Here is a 26073-nt window from a genome sequence, read left to right as displayed (position 1 = left end):
ACGCATTAAATTCGTAAGTAGAGGTACCACTGTATGTTCCTGGGGATGAACCTGAGACCTTTTCATAGTAAGCACATGTTATACCATTGAGCTACAGCCCTTTGACTCTAGGCTTTGAGCATGCCTGCTTAAATGCATGCTTTCTCTGTGATCAATTCCCTCTTACAGTTAGGTAGAACCACTTCCTTCCCTGGTTGCCTGCTGAGCTGCCAAGCTAAGATCTGCCTGCAAACGTCCCTCTGCTATTAGTGCTCACAGGCATCTGCACATTTTGTGGATAAAATATATCTGCATACCTGGATCTCCTGTCTTCTCATTCCCTCCTTTTTGCAGCCAGCTTATTGTCACATGGTATTTTCTGTTTGAAAATGTGGGGTGTGATTGTGATCTGCATGCAGTATACCTGTTCAACACTATACCCTCTTTCAGAGATACTAGGCACCTCACGGTCCTTTATCCCATTTCCAGCTGGGTGAAAACAGCCACAGCAGAAATCTCAGGCACTGCCTTAGTTCTTAACTGGTATACCTTATTATATTCTTTGTTGATTAGTAGAAAGCTGGTAAAGGTATAGCACCCCATCAAAATATTCATGAATTTGAAAATAAATTGCATGGAGACAAGGGTGCACATGTTTCTAGTTGCTCTTGAAACTTCCCCACCTCTTCCCCCCTGCATATTGCAAACATTTTCCCACTGAATAGAAAATGCCTTCCTTCACTATTCACTGCTGAGCCTGCTGCTGAATTACAGTAGATTCTTTCAACTGTGGATCTTAAAGCAAGGATTACAGGCTGTTAGGTTTTTCAGCAAAATAGAACTTCATTTGCCTTGGCCCAAGATGTTTCAACACATTCATAAGCGGGATGATTGGCATACCAAAGTAGATTCACAGTGTGTATTTGCCCTTCCATTGAGAAGAGATTTGCAGTCTGTCAATTTAACTGTAGCCGACATTTCAGTCTAGGTTTTAATTTGTTTGTTTGGGATTTTGAATTGCTGTTAGGGGTTATACTATTGAAAAGCATCCCTCCGCCCAAGAAATATTGTTATTCTTGCTCCATAAAGAAGAGTATTCACTTATTTGGTTCAGCAGCTGGCGTGGTGTACCTTCTGTACTTTTCCCATCATAAATAGATCCCATCATTTAAAAAAAACAAAAAACTATGTTAACACAATTAGATTCAACCACAGTGAAGTAAACTGTGTCTAACATACTTTGACTTGTGAGTCGAGGCCCCACCCCCCGCTTTATGATGAAATAAGACACATGGACACCAGCATTTTAGGTTAATGGGCTAAAAATGGCCACAACATTATTGGTTACAGAATGTGAGTGGTATTGGCTTAGGCACTGGATCCGAACAGACTATATTTGACTCCTGCCCGCCCTGCAGGAAGTCACACAGGGGTTAACAACCTGTAGGGGAAGCCTATTGATGCAAATCAACTGGAAGCTTTCCCTAGAGCAGTGGTTCCCAACAGGTGGTCCGGGGACCCCCAGGGGTCCGCGAGCTATGCCAGAGGGGTCCGCAGGATGCTATTAGAATAAAAAATATATTAAATATATTTTGTATGATAACAGATTTTTTTGTTTTGGCCACTTCCTGCATGAGCAGAGTCTAGCGCAAAACTAGAATTAGATAGAGGTAGTAGTTCTGCTGTATGCCGTTAGGTGGCGCTTTACAAACACTACTGTTTTGCAAAGAGGCAGCGTGCGCATTCTACTAACGCTCACCTCCCCAAGATGCTTTGCGCGCGTCGGCTTCATTTGTGCGCTACTGCGCAGGTACCCTGTCTTCTCCATTCCCCTCCCTCCTCCCTGGCGCGCACTGCCTCTTTGCAAAACAGTAGTGTTTGTAAACAAAGTGTTGTTTTTCGCGGAAGCTACAGTTCGCGTAGTTAAAAATGGACCGTTGGTTAAAAAGTGGTTCGTTAAAACGACAAAGGCCTACAGATGAAGAGGAAGAAAATGTGTTTGATGTTCAAGCAACTGTAAAAAACGTATAAATATAAAATATAAAAAGACTCTTAATTTGGCTCTCACTTTTTAATTTTAGGATTAGGAATTAATGGGGGTCCTTGTCACAATAGCGGCTCGATGAGGGGTCCTCGAGAAAATTTTGTTGGGAACCCCTGCCCTAGAGTCATGGAGGGTTGTGCCATGGCCCTAGCCCCCACCTGGACTTCGGACAGGAACCACGACCACCAGATTCCTTTATCGGAACACCCATAAAGGGGAGGGGTAGGTGATGGCCACAACCTCCCCTCCAACACACAACACATTTTCCAATGCCTAACCACCAAACCTTACAAAGTTGTGACAATTTGCTACGAGGTAGGTGAAAATGGTTGGTGCCAATCTGCCAAGTGGGAAAAATTGCTACCAGGCCCCTTCAACAGGCAACCAACCAAGGTCCATTGCAAGGTCAGGTGTAGAATGCACAAGAATAGAGGGTGGGAGGGAGGGAGGGAGAGGGAGGGAGGGAGGGAGGGAGGGAGATCCATGCATGCAGGAAACAAACAGGCTGAGCCACAGTCCTGTGCTTGTTTAAAAGTGGCAAACCATTCCCCTCATTGGCTGGCTGTGGGCATGATGCAGGCCAGGAACTCTCTGTGATGCAGTGGGCCATCCACGCCCACTGTGGAGCATGGGAAGCAAGAGCCCCTCACAACCCCTCCCCCCCCCAGGGAAGAGGAGAGGCTTTGTTGGCCAAAGTTTGCATAATTGACTTCAGAAAGAGTGGTTTAACTGTCAGAATCAAAAAAAACAAAAGTATGTTTTTACTTTTGAAACACAAACTGTTATATATTACTAAGGGCATTCTTGTTGCGTAATGTAAACTCAGCTGGATCTGCCCTGCCAAACCATAGGTAGCGGCCCCACAACTTTATCTCCAGATCTGATTGGGAGATAACATTTTAGAGTGATCTCTAAGTAGCAGACAGAGTGCTTTATCTCTCAGTTGGATAGGGAGATAAAAGATCCCTTCAGAGCAGTGCCTTCTAAGAGTAAATCCCATACCATATACAGCCTTCCTCATCCTCAGCATCTTCAGTATCCATATCTTTGCCAGACCTCTGAGTCGTCACAGAATGGTAGCCCCTCTCTTGCAGGGCACCTTACTGTGGCAAGCCAACTGGGCACATTGAGACTGCTTCCCCTACCCTGGCCAAATTGCAGTGTAGCGCCTGGTCTTTATTAGTTGTCCAGGGACTAGTGAAATTCTACATTCATTGAGAGAGGATGAAGGTATCAGGATATGCCTTAATTTTTCTTTCAAGAACTAATGTTTGCTTTTGAGGCAGCTGTTAAGAGGGCATCCCAGTCACAAGCCCTTTGCATTGTTTCTTTATCCACTGTAAACTGCTGGGGCAGATCTTCAAATTTAGTGAACCACTCAAAATGACTCTTAAAACTGTATTTCTAAATGACAAGAGGGCCAGAGGAGCAGAAAAACATTATTAGCACTAAGATTCATCTCCTATTAGAGGCTACTCCTGCAAATGGCTCTCATATGAGTGTGAATGGGAAAGAGCATGAGTTTTCAGCAGGGGTGTGACGAGAACCTATGTAGAGACTGAACTAATTAAACTATCAGTGAAAATACACCAAATTATTTCAGATAGGCTGAAGTCAGGTTTTTATCATAGCTGCCAAGTTTTCCCTTTTCTTGCGAGGAAGCCTATTCAGCATAAGGGAAAATCCCTTTTAAAAAGGGATAACTTGGCAGCTATGATTTTTATTGTTTTGATTAGATTATGATAAATCAAAAATTATGATGGAGGTGTACCCATAATAAATTGAAGAATTAGCATATAGCATAACAGGGCTGCCAGGTTCTGGCATTTGAATGAGAAGGAATCATCAGAATGCACTACTACTGGCTTGCCAGTGATGGGGGAGACAACAATGCTATGCTGTTTCAAAAAGGGAAAGGCCGAAGCTTTACTTTATTTTATGTGTGAGAGAGAGAGAGTAAGAGAGTGCTCCTACCAGTTACCTGCAACTGCGTTGCAGAGCAGAAAAGAGGCACACTCTGCCCCCTGCCAACAGATTGGTGACCTAGGACCACAGACCGCATCCTTGTATTTCAGGAAGAACATCATGGCAAAGGGAAGACCAAACTAGTCCTATCCATTGTGGCTTGAAGCTCCCATGGAAGGAGCAGCCTTGGCCCAGTATACCTGAAGGAGCGTCTCCACCCCAATCGTTCAGCCCAGACACTGAGGTCCATCTCCAAGGGCCTTCTGGTGGTTCCCTCACTGCAAGAAGTGAGGTTACAGGGAACCAGGCAGAGGGCCTTCTTGGTAGTGGCGCTCGTCCTCTGGAACACCCTCCCATCAGATGTCAAGGAAATGAACAACTATCTGACTTTTAGAAGACATCTGAAGGCAGCCCTGTTCAGGGAAGATTTTAATGTCTGATGTTTTATTGCTTTATTATTATTATTATTATCATCATCATCATCATCATCATCATCAATTCTGTGGGAGCCTCCCAGAGTGGCTGGGAAAAGCCAGCCAGATGGGCGGGGTAAAAATAAAAAATTAGTAGTAGTAGTAGTAGTATAGCTGTTGTAAGGCTTGCTTTCCTCTCACCACCACTCCCCCCCTTTCTGTGAAGTATTAGAATCTGAACCTGGGCAAGAACTGTCTCAACTTTTAATATGTACAAAATGTAAGAAACTTTGGACAAAATTATTAAACCTCTTTTTTATTTAAAAAAAACTACTGCTACTACTTATTACTATTCTGCTAAATAAGTATTCATAATAGGTTGTATCCATTGTTAGTTCTATGTAGAGTAGACCCATTTAAATTAATGGGCATGACTAATATCAGCCAATGAATTTCAATGGATATATACTGCATAGGACTTAGTTGGAGTCGTCATGCCAAATAGAAAATCAAGTTGCTATAATTATATCCATTGTGCAATGAAACTGACAACTTTAGCTTTAGGTGTGACTTTAGCCTTGTGCAGATTACATATTCAGAGACAAGAAAAGTGTGCCCTCTGGCCTCCCCTCCAGCCTTCACATATTAATTCACCTTTGTGACCGAAACAAACTCAGTACAGTATGTAGACTCTGTACAGAAGGCTAAATAAACACAGGGAACTGGGATAATAGTACTGGTGGCACAACCCTGACCCTTCCTTTAGTTATTTTCTCTGGATATGTTGTCTGCACAAGGCTACTGAAGCTGCTGCTGCTGAAGCAAAACAGTGAAGAAGCTTCTAGGATCAACAAAAGCCATGGGATGCAGTTCAAGCAGGCTGAAAGGAACCGTGCTTCACACCTGCTGGAGTGGCACATATTTATTTAAATCTCTGTTTTACAACACCAGTCATGAAAATTCATAGAGGGGAAAACAATAAAAACAACATTCAGTAAAGCAAAAGAAATTACATCAATAAATCAGCAAAAGCAACAGTCCTAGTAAACAGCCACTAAAATAAGCACAACTACCCTGAAAGTAAATGGTGTTAAATATGAAAGGTCCTCTGAAAAGGGACAGCCTTCAACTGCCCCAAAAAGAGAGAGAGAGAGAGAGACTAAATGAATCTCCTTTGGAGGATAATTCTAGAGCAGGCATCCCCAAACTTCGGCCCTCCAGATGTTTTGGACTACAATTCCCATCTTCCCCGACCACTTGTCCTGTTAGCTAGGGATCATGTGAGTTGTAGGCCAAAACATCTGGAGGGCCACAGTTTGGGGATGCCTGTTCTAGAGCATTGAGGCTGATCCTTGTAGGCTCCCCATAAATTGTTGCTAAGTTGATCCCAGAGAACACAAAATGAAGAAGAAAAACAGGCCTGCTTCTTAATGAGGTTTTCACAGCCATCACCACTGCATGCTGACTCTAAATGTTTACATTGCTTTTATCAATCTGCAATGCCATGGGTATATCCTTGCAATTAGTATGAAACTAATCAGGGCCGTCTTAAGCGTATCTGGTGCCGTGGTGCGAAGATCCCTCTGGCACCCCCCCCCCGGCCCCGTTTTGCAGTGCGGCTGTCTGGCAGGCGCCGCGCACAGCGCAGCGGCTGTCTGGCAGCCCGGCACCCTGGCGCATTGCGCCACCCTGCCTTGCCTTAGAGCCGGCCCTGAAAGCCTAAGTTAAAATCCTCATCCCCGCCAAATTGCATGTTATATAGCGGATCTTGAGCTGCAGCCAAATATGGCTGGCCAATGCCACGTTCTTCACTTTTGCATTTCAGTGTAGGTTTGCTTACTTATACTGTTATTACATCATCTCAACATTAATTTACCAGCCTCTTGTCAGCGGTAGCCAACAACCTGGAGAACTAGGGCAGGCAATGCATGATGTGACAATGAGAAGACTTGGGGGTAAATGTTGGGTTCATTTGTCACTGTTTGCTGTAATATGCTCACTGAGGTGACTTGGGGCCCAACTCTACATCCCATGGTCATCAAGAAGTAAACGATACCTCTTAAGTGTTTTAAAAGTGGGTGAGAAGTAAATTGTTTAGTGTGAGTAATTGCACTTATCAATTGGTATTTCCCTAACTAACCTTTGCTTGTTTCTTCCTATACCCATATAGCCATTCTTTCTTCCTATTTTTGGCATGCTGCTAGTTGGCTTCTTTTTGTTGCTGTTTGCTTTGGGATTGCAAAAAAGCCTAAGATTCAGCAGCACAGGCTTTTCTCACATGCTTTCTTCCCAGATCCATTAACCACTCCCCCACCACAGTTTGACATAATAGGAAATCCAGCTGTGCAGGTGGGAAAGGAGGAAAGACAAAAGAACTCTGGGGAAATGAGCAGGAGAAGACATAGTTGTTAAGTCTCTCCCTTAATCAATAAATGTAAAGATGTAGCAATAATTTCCAGGTTGTAACTGACAACCCTAGTTACACTTTCTGAACTACAGCTAATTAGGTCTTGGTCCAATAAATCATTTAAAAACATACATTTTTGCACAATGTGTCTCTCTGTTTCATGTCCACATAGTAAATTATTATAGGTATGAAAATGTTACAGGCATTAACTTTGAAATACCTGTTTTCCAGCAATCCTACATGAATTCTATTTACTACCAAGAACAGCCATAACTTGAGCATTATCTCTTTAGAGAGACGTACAGCAAGAACCCTTCTGTGGGTGTTTAAAATCTAGTCTTTTTTAAACCTGTGAGATAATATGAATGCTGCATATGTGATAACATCCCCAGGCAGGCAGAAATAAGATAATAAAAAATATTTTTTTCTGTCTGGGTTCTGAATGCTGGCAGGTCATACTTTTGACTCAAAGCACATACGCTTCTGGAACTGAGCAAGACAGAGAGATAAAGGCAAAACGAACACACATCTCTGTCAAGCTGAAAAGACAAAACGTTCATAACAGAAGCCACTCTAAAACTATTTTGTTTCTGATGTATTAGTGGAAAAGGCATTAATACAATGCCTTTTCCACTTAAAAGATTTGCAATGTATTTTTTTTCTTTTAAAACCCTGTTATTAATAAATTGAAGTTGCTTATCAGACCATTTCTAACAGCTAGAAGAAAGTGAAATATTGAGAAAAGCCAGTTTAGCTGATAACCATATTTTATACTTTATTTTAAATCTGAAACTTCTTGGGGTTGAGAGCTGTTTTTCTGCCACCAAGTACTAAGTATAGATTTGGTGGTGGTGGTGTGTTGTTTTTTTTACCTTTACATTTCAAAATGATCTAATTTGGATACTGAAAATTGAATATTATATGAACTTGTGCAAGAGGGCTGTACAATATTTCTGCTGAGAAGTTCTGGGTGAAATGACTAGTGGGTTGAGAGTGGCAATTAATACCTCACAGTTGCGTTTGCTGTATCTTAACATAACCTAAGCCCAACTTATGTTGTCTGTTGGTCTTTTGGTCTAAAAAGCCCAATAGGGAATGCAATCCAGGCTGTTAGAGCATTTGGCAGGCTTCTGTGTGATATAAAAGTTAAAACAAAGATATATTTTTAGATGATCAATTCAGACTCACATCATAAAACTAGCACCTGCTATGCAAATTGTTCCCCTCGGGAGGTTGGCACTCTTATTTTCCTCTTCCATAGCCAGTCCTCATCTCAGCAACATTTCCCTCGCATTTTCAATTATAGAGCATGCCATAATAGTAATATCCATCCTTGATTATTCTTTGGCATCTATGGAGCCGCATTAGCAATCACATTGATGGATTAAGTGGAACACATGAATGAAGAAGCGGACAATATTAACTAATTGCAGTTGTTGAGTAGATGGGAAAGAGATGGATGTGGCGTGGTAGAACTCAATCGATCATCAGCTTGAAGGAACAAGTAGAAGGTTATGACCCCTCATGGTTGGACTTTTTGAAACAAAAGCAGTGTTGAACACCTCAGGGACTAAATGCCTATTTCAACTGGTTTCTAGTTTTAGGGCTCTTCCAGACAAGTTGCTCATTGAACATTCATTCTGATTTGGTTGCTTAGAGGTAATATGACATTGCTGTCATCCCACACTTTCCAGTTCATTTTCCTGTCACTTTTCTTACCACAGAAATGTTGTTTTATGCAAGAGGGCCAAATTTGCTTTAACTGCACAACTGAAATTTGCTGGCAGAGTACTGAATATCATCTACAAAATAGTATAGTCTGAAAGTAGCCTTAGACTATCTTTGGAAGTTAGCACTTTCACAGTATTTGTTTGAGCAAATAGCGACAAACATGTTGCTTAAAAAAAAAACCATTCAAAGCATGACACTGCTCAGTAACCATCTATCCAGGGCATTTCATGAGAGTAGAACAGGGGCAGGCAACCTCAGGCCCGTGGGCCAGATGCGGCCCAATCGCTTTCTCAATCAGGACCACGGACGGTCCAGGAATCGGCGTGTTTTTACATGAGTAGAATGTGTGCTTTTATTTAAAATGCATCTCTAGGTTATTTGTGGGGCATAGGACTTCGTTCATTTTTTCTTCTTCAAAATATAGCCCGGCGCACCGCATGGTCTGAGGGACGGTGGACCGGCCCACAGCTGAAAAGGTTGCTGACCCCTGGAGTAGAAGATGAACTTGAATGCCGCCTTTTGAAATGTAGCCATCACATGTTCAAGTTAATTAACAACTTAATAATCTGCAACCACAGCAACTAAAATTTATTTTTTAAAACAAACCCATAAGATGGAGTTGTTGATTTCTTCTAACAAGATTCTGTGCAGAAAAACATATGTGCAAGTTACACAAGGGGACTGTGTGTGGGTTGCACATATGGCGTGCAAACTCCCCCCCCCCCAATAATGTGATCTGCTCCTGCTCCGATCTCAGGTCCCTGGTAGTCGCAGCTTTTTGTGCTTTTGCCTCCTAGCTATGATTATATGGCCTGATTTTTAAGATACTTACATTTTTGCAGGCATTCTGCCATGCAAAGATGTACTGTATATTCCTGCGTATAAGACTACTTTTTAACCCAGGAAAATCTTCTCAGAATTCGGGGGTCGTCTTATACGCCGGGTCGTATTTCTTATACAGCGAGTATATTCCAAACTCTATATTTTAACTGGGAAAGTTGAGGGTCTTCTTATACGCCGGAATATATGGTAGACATGTTGTAATATTTGGATAGCATCACTGTGAGCTTTACAAATTTGTACCCACCCGATTTCACAAATCATTTGCAGAAATTTTAATATACCTCACCCTTTTTGGTTCAATCCAGAGTATTTTACTATTCACCTGTCTTAATTATTGAGGAGTTAGTTTGTTAAGGAAAGTGAATGCATTCTAGAAGATTAACACTGTCATATACTGACAGAACTGGTTTTTGATACCAAGGCTTTGATTGCAGGCTTCTCTCTCTTTCTCTTTTTGGTTGGCCTTTTTATTTTATTTTTATTTTATGATATCGTGATGGGGTTGCTTCTGTAGATGCAAGGTTCCTAATAGTACTATTTATCACTGTGACAAAGGCTCAAGCAGAAGAAAGCTTTAACTGAAATGAAAGAATAGCATTTTTATTATGTTAGCAGCTGAATGTGATATTACAACAGAGTTTGAATTGTGCAGCAAATTGCAAACTGAGGCAAAATTGCTTTAAAGAGCATCTATATGTGTTTTCTAAACCATGATAAAGGCATTCGGTGATGTTTTAAAATGTTTTCCTTGTCTCGGCTAAACTGCTCTGATGTGCTTTCATATTAGGGCAAAGCAGTGGGATTGCTATTTCTTCCAAATGCTTGGGATAGAATTTATATATTGTTGTGAAATCTAGAATGCCAATATCACATGGAGCTAGTTCACACAGGATATTTACAGTCCCTCAATCATGGTTAAAGGGGTGGGCCATTAGACCTTGGGAGGCCCTCTGTCCTTACTAGAGCAAATTCCCTCCTAGCCTTACCCTTGATTAGGTGTAATGTTAGTCAGGGCTTGCTCTTAAGTAGGATTCAGTTTCATTTTTTCCCCTTTAATACAAAAACAAAGGGCTGGTTTGTTTGTTTTTACAAAAGGGTATAAGACATACAACTGGACGGGCATGTGGTAAAACAAGTTCGTAATTGAAAATACTTGAGAGTTACCTTTCAGTCCACTATGTCCTGGTCACCTTGAATTCAGAATATTGCATTGAATGCACGAACTATTCCAGTGGTGGTGTTGAGGTTCTGCTGTGCAAAGGATGGTGAGCGTATACCTTTAGTTTGAAGGTGCCCCAAAAACAAAGGAATTACCAAAACTATGTGTACATAATCCAGGTGTGCATATTAGGAATGAATTAATTGCAAGAGAGGACACAAACTATTTTTTGAGATCTTTGGTGCCCCATGAGTATAGGCTTTGTCTATATTCATCCTCAACAGATTATGACTACCTATCCCTGGCTTTTTTCTTGATAGCTCAACTTGCTCCTGGATTCAGCAACAAAGTCAACACCATCTTCTGTCACTTGGGTTAGAAAAAGCAACCAGCTGCATTAAAGAGGCTTCTAGATCATAACTTGCAAAATTTGTCAAGTCTGACATATTGAGGTTTTGTTTTTTTTTTTCACCACTGTACTTTAGTCTAGAACCTAAAAGAGATCATTGATTTGCTAGGTATTTAGCAACTTTGAATATTCCTAGGTAACAGAAGAACATTTCCATGTGGTGGTTCAGTGCTTTGCTATCAGCTGTTGTTGTTGTTGTTTAGTCGTTTAGTCGTGTGCGACTCCTCGTGACCCCATGGACCAGAGCACGCCAGGCACTCCTGTCTTGCACTGCCTCCCGCAGTTTGGTCAAACTCATGTTCGTAGCTTCAAGAACACTGTCCAACAATCTCATCCTCTGTCGTCCCCTTCTCCTAGTGGCCTCAATCTTTCCCAACATCAGGGTATTTTCCAAGGATTCTTCTCTTCTCATGAGGTGGCCAAAGTATTGGAGCCTCAGCCTCACGATCCGTCCTTCCAGTGAGCACTCAGGGCTGATTTCCTTCAGAATGGATAGGTTTGATCTTCTTGCAGTCCATGGGACTCTCAAGAGTCTCCTCCAGCACCATATCAGCATTTAGGGTCAATTTGCCAGGCTGCCCTTGGCACTCAAGAGTTTGTCCCTCGCAAAAACAGCTCAATTGAAACAATAGCTCATGTCCTCCTATACTGTAACAATTATTTAAAAGGCTTCTATCAGGAATGCCGGTTCTATTTTTAAGGTGTTTATATTTAATTTTTAGATATAAATATATTTTTAAACAGACATTTATATGGCACTTTGTTCACTGAATGCCCTTCGAATTTAATTTCATAAATCATGCAGTGGTTGACTTTTCTGACTTCTCTTGGGCAGGATTGGTAGCCAGCTTCAGAACAATGGTTTCAAATTCTGGGTATTGCTAAATTCTGCTTGGCACCAAGACATTGTGGAGATGTTTGTATGCTAAGAAGGGATACATCTTTATTTAGTTGACCATGATAATTTGATGGGCTGTAACATAGTAAATGTACAAAACTACTTAGAGGAATCTTAGTATTGTGCAACTGCAACAGATCAGAGGGTGGGCACAATGTCAGTGGACATTGGACTGCCAGGTGTCAAATTTTATTTTATCCATGGTGTTATTCACTCCTGTAGGCAATGGTTCTCATATCATTGGTGATTCAGGGCTAGCAGAGGCTTTCAATATAGACTCTAAAATCCAACAAGTTAAAAAATACCCTAGATCTGAAACCCCATAATATAACAGTTAAAGTACTGAAAAGAAGAAGTGAGAACATCAATGACACAGTCAGGAAAGCCATTCATTTTTGAAGTTTCAGATATCCAGAGTGGTACATTGCAGGCTTTTCAAGGCTTTAGAAATGTTCATAATCCAAAAATGGGCACATTGCAAAGCACAAGGAAATATGAACATTGTAATAGTCAAAGTCATAAGACTGACTTCAGCTGTGCATTGCCCCATTTAAAAATATTTCCTATGAGATTAAAAAATAGAATCAGTTTAACAATATATTCCTTAAAAAGCAGGCCACTGGAAACAGAAATATAATATCATAGTATTTAGCTCACTCACCAATTGAATGAGCTTCTCCGTACATACCAACTTTATTAATAAGCTAGTTGTCATCATTGAAGTGCTCACTGGAAGGACAGATCGTGAAGCTGAGGCTCCAATACTTTGGCCACCTCATGAGAAGAGAAGAATTCTTGGAAAAGACCTTGATGTTGGGAAAGATGGAGGGCACTAGGAGAAGGGGACGACAGAGGACGAGATGGTTGGACAGTTTTCTCGAAGCTATGAACATGAGTTTGACCAAACTGCGGGAGGCAGTGGAAGACAGGAGTGCCTGGCGTGCTATGGTCCATGGGGTCACGAAGAGTCGGACACGACTAAACGACTAAACAACAACAACAGTTGTAATCATTGGTTATAGTGAATGGGGTTTTATTGTTGTTACTTTTCATTTTGGAAGGATCCCTAAAATAGTTTAAAAGCATATGAAGCTACATTATACATTGTAAAGCTGTCCTCCTAGCTGAGTATTAAGAGCCCTGACTGGCAACAGCAGTCCAGGGAGTCAGGCAAGAGTCTTTTCTCACCCTACCTGATAATGTCAGAATTCAAATATGGTGCTTTCTGCATACATGTGATCTAAAAACATGTTAGGGAGGATGCTAGGCAAACAAAATACTCCACTTAAAATTGTAGTTCTCTGTGTGTAATCCTAGCTTCACTTTCCCAGTCAATATATCAATCTCTTATCTAAAACATATAAAATACATTCTGGATATCACTATTGTCCACATTTCTATGACTGTACCTTAAATTGTTGTTGCTGCTGGTGGTGGTGGTGCATTTTTGTTATTATGTGCTGTTTTTAATGCTATTCCTAGTTTTCATGTTTATGATTTATTTCTGTCTCCTATTGCTTTGCCAAAAATTATAAATTCACTCTTTAGTTGGCCCTGACATGTACTTAGGCAAAATTAGATCCAAAAGTATTACATGCACAAAATTTAGATTGTTTTTGGGCTTAGATTTGGTAGAGACTGTTTTAGTTGTCTTTCACATTCACACAGACCCCCGCCTTCTTTTCCAGCCTTCGGCAAAAGAAAGGAAACCTTCCCCAGAGACACTGGAATGGACCAGCTAATTTAGTAAAATGCAAGCCATGCCCTCTGATGCATGCCAGTGCGGTTTGTGGCTCCGATGGACATACTTACACAACCAAGGTAATGGCGAAAGCGTTTCTGTCATGATTCGGGCATTTGCAAAAGTACCATTTAGGAATGTGAGCTTTCAAACCCAAGCCATTTAATGAAACATGGAAGACTGTGAGTAAAGAAGGCTGTTACCCTGATGCTCCTCATGTAAACTGAGAGAGTGCCAGTAGTTCAAGAGAGTTCCTCTACACCCCAGACTGGAAAGTGAAAGCAGTTGAAGCATTTTTATGTCATGGTATTGTAAGATTGGCAGATTGGATGCCAAACTTCCTGCACAATGGAAATAATCTTGATATTGTGTTTAGAGTGTGCAGAAAAAAGCAGTAACAATTGATTGAAGACACCTGTTATGTGAATCTGTGGCTTTATGTTTCCCTATATTTCCTTTTCTTTATGGTGTAGCATAACACATTAAAATGAACGATGTGCACTGCATTTATATCACTCAATGCATGGTTGTTAGAGAGTAAAAACCTTGGTGGGAAGTGTAACATTTGACTTTATAGTGAAAATATAATTCACTTGGTGTGCTGCATAGGTCATATATATTCTGTACCAGTACACCAAAGCATAGCTAAAACACTAAAGGATTTCCACATCTGAGAGCAGATAATGCAGTCAGTGGATATTTTTAAATGGCCTGATTATTAACGCCTTAGGTGTTGATTTGGTAAAAAAAAAAATACCAATCACCTCCTTAGTCATGTTTAATTCAAGTGTTGACATCTCACTTTTTGAGTGGAATTAAGATTTTCATGTTTTGTTCTTTGCGGTGTACTATGTTGGATTACTCATTTATTCATACATTCATTGCTATAGACATATAATATACCCTATTCGCAAAGGTTTTGGTTGGATATGATACTTTATGATAACAAGTCTTCTGAAAACATAAACATACAGAAGAAAAGATAAAATGCATCAATATATACAATATAAAAAGGGCCCCAAAGAGCTGTAACTGTAGTGACCTAACTCACTTTAATGTATATTTAGCTCCTACATTGTATTAGTAAGTACCCAGGTGATAAAAATTGCATGATCCATGCACCAATGATTTATCATCTATATCAAGAGAGAGAAGTTTGCCTTCGATTGTGTAAAGGAGATGCCATAACAGAATCAAGTGGATGCAGTAGTTGAGGAGTGAGAAGAAATGGAGGTTAGAATGGATGTATAGTGATCTTGAGTGGTGGCATATAGGAAGGAAGACAAATTGCAGGAGGAGGATTGTTCCAGGCACAGGAAACAACAGGGTAGAAGGTATGGAGATAAACAAGGTGAGTGGAGGCAGAAAGGAAGGAGCATGAAGTTAAAAGGCCATAAAAAGAGAAATCTGATGCCAATTCAGTCATGCGTGTTGAGATCCTCATATGGGAACTGTACACAATTCTATGTGTTATTTTTATGATGTTAGCTGCTCTGAGCCCGGTCTTGGCTGGGGAGGGCAGGATACAAATATTATATGATGATGATGATGATGATGATGATTATTATTATTATTATTATTATTATTATCAATGAGAGAGAGAAGGGAGAATATGAATGTATTTGCTTCTGAATATTCTGAATTTGAATCAGGGCCAGAGAGGAGCAGAGCTGGGGGCGGCGGGGGGGGGAACCTTAGTTTTTGAATTAAATGCAAAACATGACAATTTGTGGAACATGACAAAGAGGCAGTGTGACAATTGTGGAGAAGTTGAGTTATCTATAGTGATTGTTGTTGTTTACTCGTTTAGTTGTGTCTGACTCTTCGTGACCCCATGGACCCCATGGACGCCAGGCACTCCTGTCTTCCACTGCCTCCCGCAGTTTGGTCAAAATCATGCTGGTAGCTTCAAGAACACTGTCCAACCATCTCGTCCTCTGTCGTCCCCCTCTCCTAGTGCCCTCAATCTTTCCCAACATCAGGGTCTTTTCCAGGGAGTCTTCTCTTCTCATGAGGTGGCCAAAGTATTGGAGCCTCAGCTTCATGATCTGTCCTTCCAGGGAGCACTCAGGGCTGATTTCCTTCAGAATGGATAGGTTTGATCTTCTTGCAGTCCATGGGACTCTCAAGAGTCTCCTCCAGCACCATAATTCAAAAGCATCAATTCTTCGGCAATCAGCCTTCTTTATGGTCCAGCTCTCACTTCCATACATCACTACTGGGAAAACCATAGCTTTAACTATACGGATCTTTGTAGGCAAGGTGATGTCTCTGCTTTTTAAGATGCTGTCTAGGTTTGTCATTGCTTTTCTCCCAAGAAGCAGGCGTCTTTTAATTTCATGACTGCTGTCACCATCTGCAGTCCATAGTGATAAGGCAGGCTAATTTTGCCAAGATATGCTCAATCAAGCACCAAATGGCAAGGTGTATATTGGGAAGTGTCATTGGCTGAGCTAGCACTTGGCTGTCTATATAGGTTAGATGGCAAGATAACATCTGTGAACTGTGTGCACATGTGTGAATGTTTCCAAAATATTAGAGAGTATTTAACAGGGAGTAATGTAAAGTACTACACTTGGCCAAATAAATAAATAAATGAAAGGCACAAATACAGGATGGGTGACACCTGGCTTGAGAGCAGTACATGTGAAAAAGATCTAGGAGTCTTGGTAGACCACAAACTTGACATGAGTCAACAGTGTGATGCAGCAGCTAAAAAAGCCAATGCAATTCTGGGCTGCATCAATAGGAGTATAGCATCTAGATCAAGGGAAGTATGTACCACTGTATTCTGCTCTGGTCAGACCTCACCTGGAGTACTGTGTCCAGTTCTGGGCACCACAGTTCAAGAAGGATACCGACAAGCTGGAACGTATCCAGAGGAGGGCAACCAAAATTGACAAAGGCCTGGAAACAATGCCTTATGAGGAAATGCTTTTTGTAATTTTCTTTCAAGAGCTAATAAATATTATTTTGATCCACTCTTGCAGGGCCCCTAAAAGGCGTGGAGCCCATAGGCCATAGCCTACTCTGCCTATTTGGTAATCTGGCAATGAATATCCCCAGCCAAAAGTATGTCCAGTATAAGGACTGGAAAATGTATTTTCCAGCAAACCAGCAGAGTTTCTGTCTGTCTGGGGAGGCTGTACTGAGCTCAATGGACCATTGGTGTGAGTAAGACAGCTCCATTTGAACCAGCACTTGCTTTCATACGGCACTTATGTATGCACCAACTAGATTCTCTGTTACTGATTCCTTTAAGTCTTCTTTCAGAAATACATTTCCATTCTCTTGTGATTATCTTGCTCTTCCATGCTCTTCTTAGCCACTTAGAATATGCTCAGATATAACAAAATGGGATTGACTTGATAAATCCATGGTAAATGCCTTTTATTGTATATTCAGTCAATCTGTTCCACTGGCTTATCATGCCTTTACTGCATGATTTAGGCTGAGCCCCAGATCTTTCAGAAGCCCCTTTGATTATTTATCACTACATCCAAATACTTTTTTGATCCAGAGCCATTGATATTGTTAGTTCACTAACCTTCTCTGGCTCAGTTTTGATTCTGCTCATTATAATGAAGACATCTAATGCCTCCTGCTGTTGCCTATAGCTGTCTGGGAAAGGCAGGCTCTTCCACCCCTCATTCCACTTTGAAAGAGATCTAGGTAAGATCAGTGTGTGGATGGCATCTGACCCATTGGCATAATTTCCTCCTTACCTCCTATATTAGGTGCATAGACTTGACACGGTACATGTGCAATTATACCCAGCATGCTTGCAAGGTAGAGATTTCACAGGGTATAGATTTTTCATGTACCTTGTACATGTTGTTGTTGTTTAGTCGTTTAGTCATGTCTGACTCTTCGTGACCCCATGGACCAGAGCACGCCAGGCACTCCTGTCTTCCACTGCCTTCCGTAGTTTGGTCAGACTCATGTTCGTAGCTTCGAGAACACTGTCCAACCATCTCATCCTCTGTCGTCCCCTTCTCCTTGTGCCCTCAATCTTTCCCAACATCAGGGTCTTTTCCAGGGAGTCTTCTCTTCTCATGAGGTGGCCAAAGTATTGGAGGCTCAGCTTCAGGATCTGTCCTTCCAGTGAGCACTCAGGGCTGATTTCCTTCAGAATGGATAGGTTTGATCTTCTTACAGTCCATGGGACTCTCAAGAGTCTCCTCCAGCACCATAATTCAAAAGCATCAATTCTTCAGCGATCAGCCTACTTTATGGTCCAGCTCTCGCTTCCATACATCACTACTGGGAAAACCATAGCTTTAACTATACTGACCTTTGTCGGCAAGGTGATATCTCTGCTTTTTAAGATGCTGTCTAGGTTTGTCATTGCTTTTCTCCCAAGAAGCAAGCGTCTTTTGATTTTGTGACTGCTGTCACCATCTGCAGTGATCATGGAACCCAAAAAAGTAAAATCTCTTGTAAAATCACTTGTACATACATATGCTCTATTTGAAGAAACATGCGGAAGGTGGGGTCAAGAAGCAATAATAATTAATAATTAATTAGTGATTGATGATTGGTGATTAGTAATACCACCACACCCATCTGATTTGGTTGCCCCAGCTATCTCCCAACTCCCCACATATTCATTCTACTGCATTTTTATCTGTACAGGACTTAAGTCTTTTGATAATGTGTGCTATAATTCCCATTTCAGTGGTTTGTGGTCCCCACAAGGATTGAAAGGAAACTTATTTTGACACCAGTTTCTGGAAAACGCAGCATGGATGACTCTGTTTATTTTTCCCCCAGTAGTGTACTATACCCCTTCCCATATGCTGAGCAATTATAGTTTTGTTAGCTTTCATTTTAATCAAGTCCAGAATTCTTCTGCTATTGTTATTTTTCCCTCCTTCTGTTGCATGTTTATAGCAGGTTTGCTTGAAAATTTGGATTGAAGTTTCTGCAAGTGACTGTAATAATGAATAGCAATTTCTCAATGGATATGTCAATCACAGCTACCAAACGCAGAGTGCTTTTGACCTTTATACTACAAGGAAGTGGTCCATTGCCAGAGTGCTTTCTTGTAATAGTACTTGGTTGCAAATGATGCAAAACAAATGTGTATCAAGTTTCACAGCTTGACTTGGGTAACATTAAAAAATCTCTGTCTCCAGTTTGTTGTTTCTTTCAATATAAACTTTTCATCACTCACCCAAAATAGGTACTGGTAGTATTTTTGTGCAGTACTTCTCTTGAAACCAGTTCTTTCACATTATGTTTATTAGTAAATCGTAACAAAATCTTAGATTCTCAAAAAAATTGAGATAAAAGTCAGTATAGAATAGGAAAATTGATAAGAAATAATAATGCATACAAAAGATTTCACGGTTTGCTTGTTCGAAGATTTCTAAACCACCTCTCAGGGTGCATTGCCCTCACAAGGCACTGTACAACATTCTGTCACAAAAATATATTATATAAAACCATCTGAATAAAGCCATGTTTCAGCCGTGTTGTTTAAAACATGATACTACTTAAAAACCAAGTGACAGCTCAGCAGTATAAGGCAAGGGTTTATGTTCAGGCAAGCCGAACAAAGCAAGGAATAGTAGGGCAAGGCTATTCACTGGCACCCTGGTGCCAAGATTCTACCTGATCCAGAACGCAGAAAGACTTCTTCTGAAGAAGAGACTTGGGACTATGCAGAGAAGTCAAGTACTCCTGAGAATCTGGAGGACCCTGCAATTGCCCCTAGGCAACCTGAAGTGCCTCAAATCATTGATGTTTCACTTGGGGTTTGCATAATCCCTACATCCACATGTTGCAGCCTGTCTTGATCCCCAATTCTTCTCATATTCCACTGCATTTCTATGGTACAATTTATAAATTTTGTAAATATGCAGATATATGGGGATGAGAATGTTATATCTACCACCACCTCAAGTAGGAGGGGAATCTTTTGAAGCAGAACACCTGCTTACATTCATAGAGGCTTCCTGCACATTCTAAAACCCAGTTTTCCAGTGTTCTAAATGTGTGTGGAGCCTTCATATGAACAGCAGGTTCTCTGCATCACAAAATGACCCTCCAACTCATGAAGAGTGATCCAAAGAGTGACAGAGAGGTGGAGCATGTCCCCATGTTGTTTACTGAACTCAGTCAAAGGATGTCTGAAGGGTGCACATGTGTCTCAGAGATTCTGTGCAATGGACAAACCCCAGCACTCTCCCCAGACTCAGAGCGGCAGCAGAGGCTGATGAATTGTCCCTTACTTCATACTGAATTTCAGAGACACAGTGGAATGTAAGGCCAGTCCCATGATCCTACCCCATAGGGCAGGGCAGGGTTCTTGCAACCACAACATCTTGATTAGCAACCAATGATCTCTGTACGTACATTTTGTTCATTGCACAGATTTTCCATTTTCTGGGTGCATAATTTGATCCTTTTAGCTATGTGAAAACCTTAGTACGCCATAGAAATCAACCTCTACCCTTTGCTGTTTGAAAATTTCTGTGTTTGCAATGAGTAAATGGTACATCAGGGCCATTCTCTAAGGAGAAATGTAAAACGGACAAATGTAATGCAGGATTTACTCCCCCCCCCCCCGCCCCAAACTCTAATGTTACCCACATGGTTCTCAGCAGTGCCTTCTTTTATGGGCTTGGCATTTATTTCAGCTGTTTGACTTCACACACGGTTTCATTTCCCATGCAGTCTAAATTGTTTCAAGCAACTGCTGTGAAACTAAAGGTCAAGATTTAATGTCCTAGCAAATAAAATGTTGATGATTGTAAGTAATTATCAGGAAATTCTAATGCCTACCCAATATTTCAGGGAATGTTCTAGGCTTCAGCGAGCAAATGCTTTAATGAGCTTTACAAAATTCAGAACTGCAAAAGTGGCATTTATGGATTATCATTGTTTTGAAATGTAACATAGAAGACACAATGCATCTGACATAATAGAGATAACACTGTCGTATCATATAGCTTCCATGTGTATCTAGAGTGGAGAAAATTAGTTGTCCTCCAGAGGCCAAACTTATCAGAAGAGCTAAGGATTTGTGTCCCTATCTTGGAACATGATTTTCAGAATCCCCTTTGATGTCTATTTGTTAGTCCCCCACACCCCGGGAATATTATGTCAGAATGCACAAATATCCACAAATATAAAGGATTTATCCAAAACAAAGTTAACACAAACAAAAATCAGAAGAAGACACCATGGGAACTGCCCGCATCATGCATCTCGAGGGTACGATTTCAGCATTACATATATTGCATTTATCTGAACTAGTCAATTATTTCCCATAAAGGTGCTGTAAAATCCAGTATACCCAAAACATCATTTTTTGTGTGGAATCAGCCTCAGTTTTAAATCTAAGCACTACTTATTCTTCAAAGGACAATAAAACTGTATGGTCCTTTTAAACTGGAATGCCAGTACATTACATGATGGAGTGGGTTTATGATAACCAAAGCCACTGTCAGATGATTATCAGCTCTTTGGTTGTTTTGGCTGTCCACAGCAGGGCAACCTTTTATAATAAATGGCCACAGTGTTTCTATTTTCAAGCGCTCCCATGGCTCCTACTGTGCTGTCAAAATTATTGCACAGACTGCAATCACACAACAAGCCACCACAGAGACTCTTTCCAGTCTCAGCAAAGGTTGAATCTCACCAGCTGCAGTTCTGTTGAAATTTGTTGGCCAGAGGGGACAATGATATTTGTGAATTACTGTGTTCGTCCTTGTTCAAACACATAGTACCTGGGCAGCTGCATGTAACCCAATTGTCAATAATGACGGCTGCATCCCAGCACATTCCCATTCGTCATTCTCTGGTAATGATGGATGGTGATATTGCTACCATATTTTGTTGCTGTTGGTTGTTGCAGATTAACACCAGTAATAACATTTTGGCTTGCGGTTCACTCACTGGCAATCCAGCTTTTGTATCTGAAAATTGGATTTTGGATGCTTTCTGTCATGAAGCTGTAGAGCACACGGGTTGAGTACATAATAGCAAAACAAAACAAAATTCTGATGCCAGATACTGACTTTATTTCGTACAATAATTATTATTTCAGAACATTTATGATAATTTTATAGAATTCTCCATATTGAAAGTCTGGCATAAGTGTTAATTACAGTCTCATATAAATAACCAAAATCTGGACCTTGATATGCTACTCACAATAACAGTAGCAAGTCCTCCAAACCATTGGTGGCGCCAGAGGGGGCGGAAATGATGGCTGCTCCCTGTGGTTATTTGAAGAACACTCACATTTCACATATAAATTATAACTGGATCATAAACTTGAAATTAAAAATAAGGCTGCTATTCTAAGCATGCTAAATCCATCTAAGTCAACAAGGCATATTTCACATTGGGGCAAAGTTCCATTCAGTTTCCTTTTCACACACACACCCCTTTCTGGGGCCACCATTCTCAATACCACAGTGTGGATTTCCAGTTCATTTGGATAATAAGGCACTGAGACTCTGCACTGAATGGAAACAATGTCTATTAATGATAATGGCAGTAAAATGGAATTGCCAACTCAATATAGCATTTGCCTGGAACAGCAGGAGATCCAGGGAAAGAGAATTTAGCATACATTCCTGCTGTGTATTGTATGATTCTCAAATCACATCCCATGATGCACGAGCTGGCAGTGTTCTAAATTCTATAGGAGGGGGAATTAAGAACTGCAAAGTATTCCTGGATTATCTCCATTTCCTGGACTCTGTGACAATATTGGGTGTACATCTTGGGTATAGCCTCTTTACTAAATTAATTTCAAGTCGTTTTTATAGTTAAATGGCACATTGTGGTTGTAGAGTTCCCTTTAAAGAAGGTAATCTAAAAGATAAAAAATGTAACACAATGGAATTTGTATTTTGTAGCTCTTTCCAAGCTACAACTTCTCCAGCACCCTTAAAAACTTATGGCCATTCTTTAAAGAACACAATGCCCTTTCCTCAACAACAACAACAACAACAACAACAACATAAACATCTGTTGGCAGCAGTTCTATTCCTTTAGTGGAACCTACCCACCTATATCTGATATCACATTCAAAATTCATATTCTTGTACTTCTAAACAGACAGTGCACTAATTGACAATTTGAAGATACCCAGGATCATATTCCTATACATCTTTGAATTGTCAAGTTCTCAGTACACTGAAATCATAATTAAATTAATTAGACATTGGGGAAAGGTTGGACGGCTTATTACTTCTCAGCTTGACCTTGAACATATTTTTCGTGGAAACGAAGATCTGGGCAAATGACATTAAAACTAGTGATGGTGAGCATATGGAGGGTGAGATCGGGGCTGTGCCTTCTGGCCCTTCTCCTAGTCTCATGGTGTGGATCATCTTTATGGACCCAATACACAAGTTGTATCCTGTCACCTGCCCAGGGCTGATGCTTCAATGGAACTTGTTTTTTTAGGATCAAAGCCTTTCCCTGCTTGTTGAAAGAATCATAAACCATACAACTTATGTTCAGGTAGAACTTTATCTTGTTCTCTGGCATCACAGCAAGTACCAATTCATAGCATTTCCATCATACTCTTCACAAATGAATTATGCCAGCAAATATTTCCAGGCCTCTAAAAGAAATCTGTAAGCAAATTAGTTAGCACTTTTTCCTGAGCAACACATTAAGCAGAATAACTGCGTAGCTGCCACTTTTACAGGATGTGTAATTAAGCTAGTTAATAAAGCAATTACCTGAACATGACGATGACTGTTCTTCACTAATCAGAAAATGAAAATAAGGGTAATCTTAAATTACCAAATACTTCCTCAGTGACTAACAGCCCTTTCAGTGATTGGAAGGTACATATAGGTATAATTATTGCGCCTCCAAGTATGTACATTGTTGTTTGGCAAATTTAATTAAATGATTGTAAACAAATTAATCCAATTATCAAGCCTCTTGTTTGAAAAGAGGAACAAAAAATGCCTACTGTTGTCATAGCACTCACTGATTTGGCAAGAAAAAATTCAGGCAAGCAGTGTTTCCAGAAATTTGGGAGGGGAGAAGATGCAGTAGTTGATGCCTTAGTGCCAGTGAATTTGAATTTCATGCCTTAGTGCCAGTGAATTTGAATTTCTCTTTGCTTTATTGTATTCACCGTGATCTCTACACTGTCACTATTTTGTGAGAGGGATTTAGTCACATACCAGACATTTAGGTTTTCACAGTTAAGTTGCTTAGAGCAGGCTTCCTCAACCTCGGCCCTCCAGATGTTTTGAGACTACAATTCCCATCAGCCCTGACCACTGGTCCTGCTAGCTAAGGTTCATAGGAGTTGTAGGCCAAAAGCATCTGGAGAGCCGAGTTTGAGGAAGCCTGTCTTAGAGTGTTACTGGTGTTCTGGCACATCAAATCCACTTTTAAAAAAAAGACTTTTTGTGGTAAAGAAAGCGACAGGAAATGCACTAAAAAGTGTGGAATAACTATTGATGGATGAGAAGTCATATAACCTCCAAGCAAACAGATCAGGTGGAATGTTCAGTAAACAGGTTATCAGGACAAGCTATGCATCTACATATGTGACTCACTGGAGAACCTGCTTAGTCCCTGATACACATTAATGGCCAGAAGCAAAGGAAGATTGTGCTCCTATATTTTTAATGGCATGCAGAAGAGGGGAATTCCAGTAGTTGCAGCTTCGCTCACCCCAGGGGTGGATTTAGGGCTGTATGAACAGTGCTCATGCACTGGGCGCTGTCTCAAAGCCAGATAAGTGACTCACTGGGCTTTGGGGAGGAGGTGTGAGGCTCTCACAGGGTCCTAGAGTCCTCCCCTCCTTCCAAAAGCCAAGTTAGTGCTTTCCTGCCTTTGGGAAGGCAGCCCGAGGTTGGGGGGGGGAGTGCACCAGTGCTTACCCAACATGGCAGATGCATTTAATACCTGTGGGAGTTTAGTGTTCGACAACTATTTGTATCTCTTTACAACAGCCAAGTAAAGCTGCTTCTGGGTAGACTGTACTATACTATATCACCCAGTTTAGCTAATGGGGCCTCCTGCTGCCATCACATTTCTGTTCTCATCCTGGTGCAAAGTTCTCAATCCGAGGTACTACTTCCGGGTTAGCGGAGTTTGTAGCCCAAAGTATTTGTAACCCGAACCATTTTTAACCCGAGGTACCACTGTATTTATTAATTATAACAGAAGATCTGCAACCTGATTAGCCAAATTCAGAAAGCATGGGCAGGTGAGGTTCTGTGGAAATCTGGTAGGTGTCCTGCTCTGGTACCAAAACACACAAGCAGGAGCTCTTACTTATAAGGAAAGAAGGAATATTTACTCAGGCAGGTAACAGTGCAGCTGAGCAGCAGACACATTGCTGTGGAATCATGGTTTAGGACAGTGATGGGCAACCTTTTGAACTTGGTAGGAGCTCAGGAGCAGGGCAAGAAGTTTTGAACTGGAAGGAAATGACAAAAACATCCCAAGAAGTTTCCACACTCCATCTGCCAAGCTTTTAATGATGAGTGCTCACTCACCTTGTGCGAATGTCAGGATTGCAAAGATGTACACATGCTCATAAACTTCAACCTTTACTGGCTGGAGGAACACAACGGTACATAAGTTAGTTGCAACCCACCACCAATGTGGATGGGGAAAACCAAACTCACTCCCTAATAAGTGACATGTGACCAAAGGTGCAGTCAGTCAGTTTCAATTTCAGATTAAAAACATCAAAGAGCAACTGTACCACTATAGAAGAAGTACAGAAAGGCCCTGAGTCTTCCTAAGTCCCTCAACGACACCAAGCTTTTTCCCTAAACATGAAGTGCCTGCCTTTTTATTCTCTCCACTCAGAACCCCCTATCTAATCACAAGGTTCTTGGAATTCTGATATCTTATGGGACTATAACTAAAGACCAATAAGTTTAAATGGAATGGCCACTAAATGATCTATCACACTTTGCCCTTTTTAGTTTCTACTGACCTCTATCAAAATTGGGTTCCACAACTGTTCTAATGGAAAATCTGAAAAGATTCAGTATCCTCTTTAGTAATTTTATCAGCCTAGCTGTTTCTTGCCAAACTGGCAACTGAAGAACCCCTATACTGTACAACATTTATTCAGGTAACTTATATGCTAACCAGATTTTATAACATAATACAGTGGTACCTCGACTTACGAATGACTTGACAACCGAATTTTACGACTTACAAATGGGGCTAATGGCCGCACGCTTACAAATGTCTCGACATCCGAAAGGAAACCGCGGCGGTTTTAGATAGGGATTTTTCGACTTACGGATTTTTCAGTTTCCAATGCATTCCTATGGGAAATCGCGTTTCCAATGGCATTTTTCGACTTACGAATTTTTCGACCTACGAAGGTGCCTTCAGAACGGATTAAATTCGTAAGTCGAGGCACCACTGTATTGTAACATTGACCTTTCTGCTCAAAATGTCACAGCATTCCACCTCACTAGCACAGGGAATAAAATTTCCAGTTTAATGTCTATTCCTGATGGAT

At 40.9% G+C, this 26073-nt stretch overlaps 1 protein-coding gene across 3 annotated transcripts in view; it reads left to right on the top strand.

Moving 5' to 3' along the window:
- The window catches only part of SPOCK1 (SPARC (osteonectin), cwcv and kazal like domains proteoglycan 1), a 429282-nt gene that overhangs the window by 270120 nt on the left and 133089 nt on the right, over positions 1-26073 (top strand). For all 3 annotated transcript variants that reach the window (XM_060271660.1, XM_035105504.2, XM_060271661.1), the window contains exon 5: positions 13537-13669. In XM_060271660.1, the coding sequence (XP_060127643.1) occupies positions 13537-13669 (133 nt within the window). The remainder of the gene's footprint in view (positions 1-13536; positions 13670-26073) is intronic.

Source organism: Zootoca vivipara, chromosome 2 (assembly GCF_963506605.1).
Source record: "Zootoca vivipara chromosome 2, rZooViv1.1, whole genome shotgun sequence".
Lineage (NCBI taxonomy): Eukaryota > Metazoa > Chordata > Lepidosauria > Squamata > Lacertidae > Zootoca > Zootoca vivipara.
Note: the sequence above shows the minus strand (reverse complement) of the source record. Positions and strands in the feature narration are given on the sequence as shown.